This window comes from Pristis pectinata, chromosome 17 (assembly GCF_009764475.1).
Source record: "Pristis pectinata isolate sPriPec2 chromosome 17, sPriPec2.1.pri, whole genome shotgun sequence".
Classification (NCBI taxonomy): Eukaryota; Metazoa; Chordata; class Chondrichthyes; order Rhinopristiformes; family Pristidae; genus Pristis; species Pristis pectinata.
Window position 1 is genome coordinate 32158732 of NC_067421.1, and position 12170 is coordinate 32170901.

General features: G+C 38.4%; 1 protein-coding gene across 5 annotated transcripts in view; it reads left to right on the forward strand.

Annotated features, from left to right (window-relative positions):
* The window catches only part of LOC127579642 (probable E3 ubiquitin-protein ligase HECTD4), a 219125-nt gene that overhangs the window by 94903 nt on the left and 112052 nt on the right, over window positions 1-12170 (forward strand). For 3 of the 5 annotated variants that reach the window (XM_052032551.1, XM_052032555.1, XM_052032552.1), the window contains exons 17-21: window positions 2885-3013; window positions 5733-5857; window positions 8016-8169; window positions 8720-8829; window positions 9749-9956. In XM_052032551.1, the coding sequence (XP_051888511.1) occupies window positions 2885-3013; window positions 5733-5857; window positions 8016-8169; window positions 8720-8829; window positions 9749-9956 (726 nt within the window). The remainder of the gene's footprint in view (window positions 1-2884; window positions 3014-5732; window positions 5858-8015; window positions 8170-8719; window positions 8830-9748; window positions 9957-12170) is intronic. The other 2 variants (XM_052032553.1, XM_052032554.1) reach the window with 1 other exon arrangement.

Consider the following 12170-nt stretch of genomic DNA (forward strand, 5'->3'; position numbering starts at 1 on the left):
CTGTCCTGGAGCTGAGATGATTGAAATCCAATAAATACAAACATCTTTTTGCTGAGCATGACTGCAGATGTTGGAGAATTTTCTAAAAGCAAAATATTGTTGATGTTAGAAAGTTGAAATGAAAGCAGAAAATGCTGACAATAGTCAATAGATCATTCAGCACCTCTGGAAAGGGAAAGTTTAGATGAATCATCCTCAGCAATATTTGCAAGTCCTTTTAACTTATTTTTGATAGTGACTTGCTGGCTCTGCCATTGTTGTGGATGGAGATATTCTTGGAGTTGCCATCTCCTGTTGATATTTAATTGACCACTAACATTTATGATTAGTTGTGGTCAGACTGCAGAATGTTTGTTTGATCCATTACTTCTGAGTGGCTTAGCTCTCTCTGCTCCTTCCATCATTGAGTGTATGTGTAGCTCCATAATTTAACCAGAATGGCAACTCATTTGTAAGTGTGCTAGCTATTGCTCCTAGCTAGGTGTTAATCGTGGCATTGGGAATGTGCCAGCTGTGAGACTACAGATTGTGGTGGAATTCATTTCTGCTCTTGCTTCCAGCCCTTAGTTCTGTGCTGCTGGATGTGTACTCAATCTGACTTTTCAGTGCAATGATAGACCCACACATGATGCAAATCAACACCTCTTTTTAATCTTCAAAAGAACTAACTTTCACTTCTCTCCCAGTGTTGAAGCTCTTAATTGTATTTATTCAGCACCAATGGACAGGCCACATCTTTTGCATGCCCAGCTGCAGGCTCCTGAAGAGGAAACACTACCCTGAGCTCTTCCAGAGCAAGAGATTACTAGGTGGACCGAAGAAATGATCTGTGGGTGTTCTTAAAGTTTCCTTGGAAAAGTTGTGGGGGAAAAATCCCTGCTTTCTCCAAGAAGAATCTGGGTCATGACTGCTCAAAATGGAGAAGGAACATTTGGGGTGACATCACAAGCCTCAAGTTGTTTAATTAGGAATGTATTTAGTGATAGGAATGCACCACCTCACAAACTATCCACTCGCTGCCCCATCAAGCACCTCCTGTCATGCTTGCGCCAGGATCTGCACATCACATTGCCCTCTTCACCTGCCTCAGAACCAACAGATCTGTCGTGGAAGCAAATCATCGTCAACTCCAAGGGACTGTCGAATGGAGACTTTGTTGACAGCTGCATGTGAAAGTACCAAATTCCAGATTTTCAATAATTGAAACATTAGAACTTCTGACCAAGGGTCTTTGATCTGAAACATTAACTCTGTTTCTGAGTATTTCCAGCATTTTCTGATTTTTACTTTAGATTTCCAGCAGCTGCAGTTTTTCTGATTTTTCCCATACCAGGATCAGGATTGAACCTGGGTTGCCGGAACTGTGGGGCAGCAGCTTTACCAACTGCACCACTGTGCCATCATCCTATGTCCTTCAGATTAGTCACTGGCAGTAGACCCAAGGGAATCTTGGTGAGGACATTTTAGTCCCCCCTTTAGAGTACATTCTGTGCTGCTTCCAATTGGTGGTTAAGAGCAGGAGGTTTCCTTGGCTGTGTCTAAATTATTGTTATCAAATTCATAAAATCCAGAGTTGATGTTGAGCACTTCCAGAGGCATTCTTTCCTGATTTTAAACCCCTGCATTGTCACCACTGATGTCTGATCTGGTAGTGAGGCAGGGATCACATTAGAGGAGTTAGGGACATTGGGTATTAGTTACATTTTTGTGATTATGACTGTTAAGCTGATGTTGTTAATCATTTGGGTAGTTTTTTGAATTTGGCCATTTCCCCATTTTGTGTGGAGAACTTTATAGGGTCAACTATGCTGGCTTGGCTTGTCCTTTATTTGAATCTGATACCCATGTCAATGCCATTTGGTCAGACTATTTTTATATTTTGTGTACTTTGATGCAGTAGTTTGATGTAAATAGCTGAAGCAGGCAATTAAGACTGAACATTGTTGCAATGGTTCTGTAGGCAAGCGTTGATATGGGTCTGATGTTGTTTCTTTCCCTAGAGGACATTAGTGAGCCAGATGGGTTTTTATGACGATCCAGTAATTTCATGGTCATCACTAATGATAACACCAGATTATTTATTTGAAAATTTAAATTCTCAGCTGCCTTTCTGTGATTTGATTAAACTTGTCTTTGGGGCATTAGACAAATCAATCAAATAATTTAACCATTGTAATTCTGATTCCTTCGATTGCTATTAGTATTCTCTTACTCATGCAAGACAAGGGCTCTGTTTGGGGGGAATTTGCAGCAGTGCAAAGAAAATGTAATGCAAAAGTAGGTTCAGAATTCTCTTGGTTCAGGTGCTTAAAGCGATGGCAATGATTGTGCAGGGCAATCTTTAATCCAGCTACATTAGTTGGTTGTATTTATATGCTTGACCTCATGGTTGTAACAGTCTCAACTGCAATGGTAATTAAACTCAAAACTGAATAAGAGCGTAGTACAGTGGGATGTAGAAGGAAGAACTTATCATAAGCATATAAAGTTTTGTTTTTAAACAGGAAGAAATTTATAACTCAAATGATAATAAGTAATTCCAATCTCTGGTAAATTTTATATGCCAATCAGGCTTGGAAATCCAATCCACTATTGCCCACCTTGACAGGTGCTTTCCGTATTGATGTCCATGTGCTGTCGTATTTGCATCTGTGTATATTATGAAATATCGTCAGCTGGCATCAGATTATACCATAAATCTTTGGAAAAAGCATGATGCTTTTGGAAAAACTTGGAACAGTTTTGTTGAATAAATGTTTTTATCTCTTTGACATGTCCAGCATTTTACATGCTTATAATTAAAGTTAATGCATAATGTTTGGATGTGTTCTCTCTCCACCCCCTCCCCCCTCTTTTCTGCTTTCCCCCTAACTCTTCCTGGCAGGTTGCATCACCTTGTCTACGTTATTTGATGGCAGTGCAGAATCATCTTCTTAGTAACGCAATCCTGATCAAACCTGATGACCATGATGATAGTGACAGCTCCCTGCAAGGGGAGACATTGAAGGTACAGGTAAACAACAGGATTCTATTCTGATAATGTTCTCCTCGCTTATTGTGCTTACAGTAAAACTTAGCAGCCAGGATTGCTTTCTGCTGGGCTTAAGCTTGCAATGTGCTTTAAAAAAAATTTAAGCATCATGCCCATTGCCATGTGGACATCATGTAGATTAGAGAAGGTGGGAATCCACAGTAACTATGGCATTGGAATAATCGAGAAAGGCTGTTTGGTTTTTCACCCCTCGTCAGTCAAAGTGGATGAGGAGAAATCTTCAATAATACAGATTCGCCACAAAATAGGTGGAAAGGAATTTTTTGTTGATCCAGTTACCCAATCTAACCCCAGTCTCAAGTGACCATAACTACCAGTATTGTGAACCATTTCACAGGTAAATTGGATCAATCTACAATTGTTAAAATCAAACATTTTTGGTCTTAACTGGAAAGCAACATCCTAAAAGTTCACAAGGTAGAGCTAGAAGTAATAGCTAAGAGGTGCAGTTGGTTTCCAAATCTATTAACATTTTGTTCAGGTGTATGATTTGTTAATTTTTACATACACACTGCTTTTACTATATTTTTCTCCTCAATCTAGAAACCTGTTACCTCCTTGTAAGAGTCTTTGAGAGATATAAGGAAATTGTCTCTTTTGAAATGCATGCTGACTACTTGTGAATATTTTATATATGCGTAGTAATGTCATCCTTAATTGAAAACTTAATGTCCTCCAATAGATATTGCCTAAGCATCCCTGATATTTGGATTATCTGAAATGTGCCATTTTCCTTCAAATACTGACTGACTGTTGGCAACTGTTCTTTTGTGATTTCCAGTTTTTATATTGCCAGGATATACTGAGATTAACAGAGTAGCATTAAATAAAATATTTCCCAATAATTAGTCATTTTAAAAGAAAATCCAGTATCATCTTGTAAGAAACGTTTCCAATGAAAATCAAAGAAATGCAGATTTAGACATTGTTGCAGGTCACACCTTGTGTCTTATGAAGAAGATTGTAGTGTGGTCAAAGGCAACTTTAGCCCATGGTAATTTTTGTAGAGCAATTCTAACTGAAAAATGTGGTTACTTAAGATACCAGCTTTACATTGGCTTTTTTTAAGGGTGGATATGAACCAAGAAAATGGATTTATTTTGATTTGGAGTAGCTACTAATTTTTCAAGTCCATTCTGTGCAGATCCCAGCATTTCTGTATAATTGTCTCTAAGTTGTTTTCTATGTTTTGCAATGTGTTGTGATTTGAAATATTTGACAAAAATATCATTTTAAAATATGTCCTGGTACACTGGGAATAAAGAAAAATGATTTTTGGATGGCATGGAGCAATGACTTGGGTAGTGTGTATTCTTTACCATTTTCCAGGAACACAATCTCAGCTTTAGTTTATAAACTTTAAAATATTCAATTGGAAAATGGCCAAAAACTTGATGGAAAAATTGTATCCGTGGAGCAAAAAGCAGTGTTAATGTTTCAGGCTTGATACCTGTTCATTATCGACCCAAAATGTTAGCTGTCTCTCTTTTCTCAGATGCCATCTCACCTGCTGAATATTTGTAGAGTTTTTTTTATCATGGAAAATAGTTTGAGGACCATTTTTTTTTAAACCTAAGCTTTTGATAATACATTGTATTCAAAAAATGTTTTCAGTTTCTACAAGCTAAATATTAAATACTGCTCTTCAATAGTTTTGGATGTTTTACAATAGACTTGTAGTGGAGCTGCTGAACTGTTGGAATCTTCTGAAATTTATACCTGAATGAGCTGTAATACAAATGTTGATAAGTTTTTGACTGCAACAAGACGTCTACTATATCAGATTAATTCCCATCAAAGTTGGTAATCACCATTTCCTCCATACAGTTAATGATGGGGTTGCCACAGAGAAGGTCAAATAGTTCTTACATTTTTCTCCTTTCTCTGTTCATTCACAAAGTAAGTTAGCAGATGCCACAAAGTACAAAATGTTAAGATTTGGAAACCAACTGCATCTGTTTGCTATTACTTCTAGCTGTACCTTATGAACTTTTAGGATGTTGCTTTCCAGTTAAGGCCAAAAATGTTTGACACAAAGTAAGTCTGTAGGGGGAAAATGCATAAAAGATGATGGGAGGAGGTAAAGATATGAATTTTTCAGCTTTTGCATTTTCTTTTGTTGCATTTTTTTTGTTCTTTCAGCAACTTCATTAAGTCTCATAGTAACTGCATTGTTTCCTTCTCCTGAATACATCCATTCTTGCTGTGCTGATGTTGCATGACTGCCTCTGGTTACATGCCCAATTTGTCTTTGTAGTGTAACTAATTTTTGTAACTGGTTATTCAGACATTTAGAATCAAAGCAACTTAATCCAATCCTTATTCTTGTGGAATATTGGCTGAATATTTTGTATTCCTGATATAGAGGTCTGCCACCTCTGTCCATGTGTGCCAACTAAGTACTGACCAAAGGTTGTCCTGTTCTAGCTTTATTGTTCAGTTAGTAGCAAATTCATATAGTAAGAGTGGTAGCAAGATTCCATTTTCATAAATGTTGTTGGTCATTGTATTTTGGGGTTTGTTTGTTTGCAATTTATTCTTTTTATTCATTAGCCTGCAATGTTAATTCATGTTTGTTTTGAACTTGAGAGTTGCAATTAGCCTGTTATTGCCTTTTGTTGGGAGGATGGCTCTTATTTATGTGACTCATAAGCCTTGTGATTTTTGTTCCTGAATATAGGAGCTCCAGACCAGTATTTTGGCACTAGCCACCAAAATCCTAGCAGGATGTGATGAGGTTCTTGAAAAACTCCAGCGGGTTACCACTTCAGTTATTAACAGTGATATAGCTGACAAAGAACACAGGTCAGTGCAGCATTTTTTTTTAAATCTGCTGAATTTATTTCATTGTAATGCAAGGTATATTTCTGTAGTCACTTCTCTAATTCCCCACTCCCCACCCCAATCCTTTGCAAAAGTCTGATTGTTAAGTGGTTTAGAGCTCCCATGTTGTTGTGTGAATTTGTTTCTACTTTTATGGAAGCCTTTGCACCACAGTTCCATAATTTAAATGTGATTGTTCACACATCCTCACATCGTATCATCCAGTGCTGCTACTCAGTTGTTCAGAAGGCTATCATCAACTTTTGTATTGGTTTATTATTGTCACTTGTACCGAGGTACAGTGAAAAACTTGTCTTGCATACTGATCGTACAGGTCAATTCATTACACAGTGCAGTTAAACTTGTCAGTGGCTTGTCATGTTTCATTATTGAATATTAACCTTTTGGACAAAGATAATTACATCAATAATATTTGTTAATAGTGTTGAATTTAACTTTAGATGAATAATGGAGGGTAAAGTTGGTCAGTAGTATCCATTTAATAATTGAGTGCCCTCTAGTGGAGATTTAAGCTTTATATATTTGATACTAGTTCCATTAAGATTGGTCAATGTGGGCTACAGTTCATCTTAACAATCAACAGCAAGTGTCTCATTGTTTGTGTACTTTTTAATGAATTAATGATAACTTTCTCCTTACAACAGAAAAAACTAATCCTAGATAAATTGATTAGCAATGTAATAATTCTCATATGCATGTTGTGTAGTTCCAAGGGAAAGGCAGATGTTTCCTTAATTAAATTTTTCTCCCTCCACTCACCCCTCTATCCCACCCCCGCTCCCATCACCCACCTCCTTTCTTGCTCTTCTGTATGTCTCTCTTTTGGTCCCTCTACTGGTCTCTGCTTCTCTTCCTTGGGTGCTTGCCCTCACAATCCCCTGTACTCTTTTGCTCTCCTTCATGCACTTTTACAACCACGTTTTGCTCTATTATGTCTGCCTGCTTGCTCTTGTGCTCTTTTCTTTGCTGTCTTGTTCTTCTTCTGGCTCCACCTCTTGACTTTCTTTCTGTCCCTCTCTTGCTACCCCTTAATTTCTCTCTTGCTTTTATTCTCAATTGTTCTCTCTCTCTCAACTGCTAATGGATTTAACAGGTGAGAAAACAATGATGTAATTTAAGATAATGAAGAGTAAGAAAGAAATAGAGGGAAAAAAAATGTGGAAATCAGGCCAAGATACAACCAGCATTCCTGAAGAGGAAAAGACATGACATTTGCTAGAATTAAGTGAATGAACTGGAAACACAGAGACTACAGATGTTGGAATGAACTGACTTGTGATGGGGAAAAACTAAATGTCATTTAGGACTGAAACAAGGAGAAATCCTTTCATTCAAAGGATAGTAAATATTTGGAATTCTACTCGGTCTGTTTAAGCTCAGTCATTCATAGATTTGGAGGAATCAAAGGTTATTGTGAAGCAGAAGGGAGATGGAGGTTGAAGATCACATGATCTTGCTGAATGGCAGAGCAGGTCTGAGGGGCCAGATGGCCCCATCATCTTCTATTTATTATATTGTCATGCTTAAGTTGAGCAAGGTAAAGTTTTGCCGTGTATGAGCTATTCACAAGCTCAGCATGATTACATAGTAGATTGGCAATAGTCTTTCAGCAGGTACGTTAGGCCCAACATCGCTCTTCCCACATTCAATTTTGTCTTGGCCAGACTAATGCAGTATATCTTTGAGCAAAAGCTTTCTGAAAGGATGAACTAGATGATAATAAAGTAAGCGAATTGAGTATTTATGTGAGGAAGCAACACAATTTTTGTAATGAGGAAATGCAGCACAAGGGAATATGATCTTACAATCTTGTGATCAGCAGTGAAGTTACCACTGCTAACAATAATAGTGGAAGAGTAAGGAGCTTGGTAGACTGAATGGCCGCCTTCGGTTTCTGTGCATCAAACGTTGTTATCACCAGTACAATAGTACAATACAGAGATTACAGGAGAATGATTAGAAGTAAACAGCTTCTCCGGAGTGCTAATTCCTATTCTGTTCGTGCAGCTGAGAGGTAATAAAAAATAGAGATCAAATGTCAACAAATTAGTTTGATGCCTTGGGCCAAATGGCCCCTATCCATGGCATAAAATAAAATGAGATTGGTTCTTCATTGCAGGCTAAAGGGTTTGGAACAAATCACTAAGGCTACTCTGTTGGGCCATTTGTTGCCAGTATTGCTCACCTCGCTGATGCACCCAAATCTCCAGACACTGATAATGGCGGATGCACTCATGCCACAGCTTGTTCAGCTTGTTCTCTACACCAGCCAGGTAATTACATGCATTATAAATTTTGATCTTTTTTCAAAATTCATGTATAATGACTAGAATCTGAATGTTACAATAAAATTGATTATCCCAGAAAAATGTTTAATATTATCCCCAATTAATTTCTTGGTCACTTGTTTGTTTCATGTATTGTGGTTGCATGCACTTTTTACAATATATTCTTTCTTTAGCACTCCCTCTGTACTCCCACCTTTATGGCCTCCCTCTCCCTCTCCCTCTCCCTCTCCCTCTCCCTCTCCCTCTCCCTCTCCCTCTCCCTCTCCCTCTCCCTCTCCCTCTCCCTCTCCCTCTCCCTCTCCCTCTCCCTCTCCCTCTCCCTCTCCCTCTCCCTCTCCCTCTCCCTCTCCCTCTCCCTCTCCCTACACTCATTTCTTGTATTTTTAAAATTTATAATATGTTTGCTTAGAAGCTTTTCCTTTGTTTCAGAAATTGACTGCATCATTCATTTTTCAAATGACTAAAATTTGATGTCTCTACTTGTCTTGGATCCATTATCGATATGTAAAGTTTAATGCACTGTTCTCTTGTTCAGACGGCCTTGCTGTTGAAGATGCAAACTCCCGTTTTCACAGATGTTGGTGATGATCTCTATGCAGGAACTGAGCAGAGCCAGAAGGGGAAAGTTCCCTTATTAGATGACAGGTGATAAAAGTTAATCTGGTATATTGGGAAAGATGTAATTTCACTTGATATCTTTTAGTTTCAGGAACTGTTTAACGTTTAAAAATAAAATGGCTTGATGATCTTGGAAATTGAGTTTTCAGCTTTAGTTTTGAAAAATGGTTTAAATCTTTGTGAATGGTAGCCAAGTTTTTGAGGTTATGGTTGTACTCTAGCCACTGATGTACCCTACCTAAGTTTAAATATCTGGGAGATCAAGTAAATCATTTGTGTACTTTCTTAAAACCTCTTGAAGATGTATTTTCACCTTTGCTAATCTTAATGTTTTTTCTGTATTGAAACGTGGTTATTTCCAACCTTATGACTGTTGTAGATGCATGAACCTATAAGTGAGTGACAGTGACATGCAGATCCATCCACACTGTCCTGCACTGTTATTCGTCATGATTCAATAAAATTGTTCATCCTGTCCCTATTCCATCAAAGTCAGTATAACCTCCTTGGAGAGGTGAAAAAAGATTATAAATGCCTGCCAATTAATAGAAGGAAATCTGAAAAATTGTTCCCCAGTATCTTTAGACAGTTAAATATTTGGGATACTAAATTTACTGCCTACCTCTTTAAAGTGGTCTCTGGGCAGAAGTTGTTGTTCTACTTAATCTGTTGTACAAATTCAACAGACCTGCACTCATGGCACCAGCTGGCAATCTGTCTGCAGATCCACCTTTCTCTGGGGAATATACCTAACCACCTACATTGATTCCTCTGATGGTTTCTAATCTGTGGGAGCTAGATGTTGCCCCTGCTACCCTATTGCCATTTGCATTTGATCCAGACTTGAATCTTTCAGTTTCCAGTCCAGTGAATTGGTGTAAGATTGCATTGAAATTTAGTTAAGTAATATCTGTTGGAATAGTGCTGAATTAACTCTTTATATTAGGAGCTACCGTATGCTGGAGGAAAAGGAAGAGCCTGGCTTTCTGACTGGATTAAAGATCCCTGCACCATGGGCAGCTGGAAAGACGGTAGAAACAGTCCATCCTGTGAGAGATAACTACAAGTTCAAAGAGACTGTCCATATTCCTGGTGCACGCTGCCTCTATCTGAGGTTTGACACTCGTTGTTCCTCCCAATATGATTATGACAAGGTAAATGGGGGAAAAAAACAGTAATTTTTAAAGTGCTAATGCTTCAAGTTCAACAAGATGAGTTTACACTTCTGTATAAAAACTGGAGTAGAGGTGTTGGGAAGCTAATACAGTGATCATTGTATGTGGACAAAATGCTGGAAATAACCTCAGAGTTCTGAAAGTGGTGGTTATAGAGAGAGTGAATGCTTTGGTAATCATCTTCCAAAATTCTATTGACTGGAATTATTCCTGTCTATTGGAGGGTAGCAAGTGTTGACCCCATAATTTAAAAAAGGAGGAGGAGAGAAAATGGGAACTACTGACCAGTTATCCTAACATCAGTAACAAATGATGAAATCTATAATAAAGAATGTCATTACAGCAAATGTTAAAAAGAATTATGAGACTCTAAGGAGTCGACATGGATTTATGAACGCAAAAATTATGTTTGGATAACCTACTGGAGTTCTTTAAGGATGTACTTAATGGAATAGATAAGGGAGAGCAAGTGCTGTCATGTAATTGAATTTTCAAAAGGCTTTCAATATAGTCCCAAGCAGGAGATTGCTGAACAAGGCCTCAGCACAAGGAATTGGTTTTCAGACAGAAAGCCAGGAGTGGTAATAAGTGGACCTTCTCAGAATGACATGCTAAGATTAGATGATACCACAGGGATTGGTATTGGGCCTCCAGCTATTTACTATCTACATCAACAGTTTGTTAAAATGACTAAATGTCATATTTCCAAGTTTACTGATGTAAAACTAGGGAGGAGGATGCAAAAAGATTTCACAGCAAAGTGAATGGGCAAAAACAGGGCAGCAAGCAATGAGAAGGCAATTTTGTCCATGTCCCCTTGAAACCTCTGTATCCTCCTCCAAGAGGATTTGGGAACAGGAGTAAAGATGTCTGTGCAATTATATAGGGCCTTGGTAAGACAACACTAGGAATATTGTGTACAATTTTTGTCTCCTTTCCAAAAATATATACCTGGCATAGAGGGAGTGCAGCAAAGATTGACTGGACTGGTTGCAGAGATGGTGGTTTTGCCATGTGAGAAAAGATCAAGTAGACCAGGTTTGCTTTCTCTAGGTTTTTAAGGAGGAGGGATTTCATTGAGGCTTACAAAATTCTTCCAGAGGTTGAGGGGCTGGATGCAGGGAGGGTGGTTTCCATGACTCAGGAATCCAGAACCAAGGGTCAAAATGTCAGAATAAGGAGTACACCATTTAGAACTGAGACGAGGAAAAAGTCCTTAATGCAGAGCATGTTGAATGTTTTGAACCTTTACCCTGGTTGAATCATTGAGTTCATTCAAAACAGAGATTGATAGATTTCTGAATATTAAGAGAATCAAAGGAAATGGGTATAGTGCAGGAAAATGGTGTTGAGGTAAATGATCATCTGTGATCTTGATGAATGGCAAAGCAAGCACCAGGGTCTCCTGACCCCTCTGTAAATTTGATTAGCTGGGCAATACTGGGCTCATTCACAGGTCTAAGGGGAAAATTTCTGTCAATATTGTTATTGAAAACTGCTTCCTGGATGAAGCATCCATATGTACAAGTATCACGTGAGCTGGTTTAAATAAAAACAAAGAGCTCCATAGTGTCCCTCCTGTGCAAAACAGAAAAATCGATTTTTTTTTTGAAAAAGATAAAGAACTTCCCCATTTACAGTTAACAAACTAACTTGTCCCCAAAGATTTTTACTGATTCAGTGAAACAGTGATGTTTCAGTGTTTAAACAACAGTGACAAGAATATCTGAGAGCTTTGTCTACTTCCTTTAGCTGGAGTTTGTCTTTGTTTTAAAAGCAGTTGTAGAGTTATCCAGCACGGAAACAGGCCCTTCGGTCAAACTTGTCCGTGCCGACCAAGTTGTCTCCTTGAGCTAGTCCCATTTCCCTGCTTTTAACCCATATCCTTCCTAAGCCTTTCCTATTCATGTACCTGTCTAAATGTCTTTTAAATGTTATAATTGTACCTGTCTCTACACTCCCTCTGGCAACTCATTCCATATACCCACCACCCTCTGTGTGGAAAAAGTTGCCCCTCAGATCCCTTTTAAATCTTTCCCCTCTCACCTTACACCTATGCCCTCTAGTTTTAGGGTCTGACCATTCATCTTATCTATGCCCCTTATGATTTTATAAACCTCTGGGGTCACCCCTCATCCTCCTACACTCTAGGGGGGGGAAAAATTTGCAACCTATCCAGTCTCTCCTTATAGC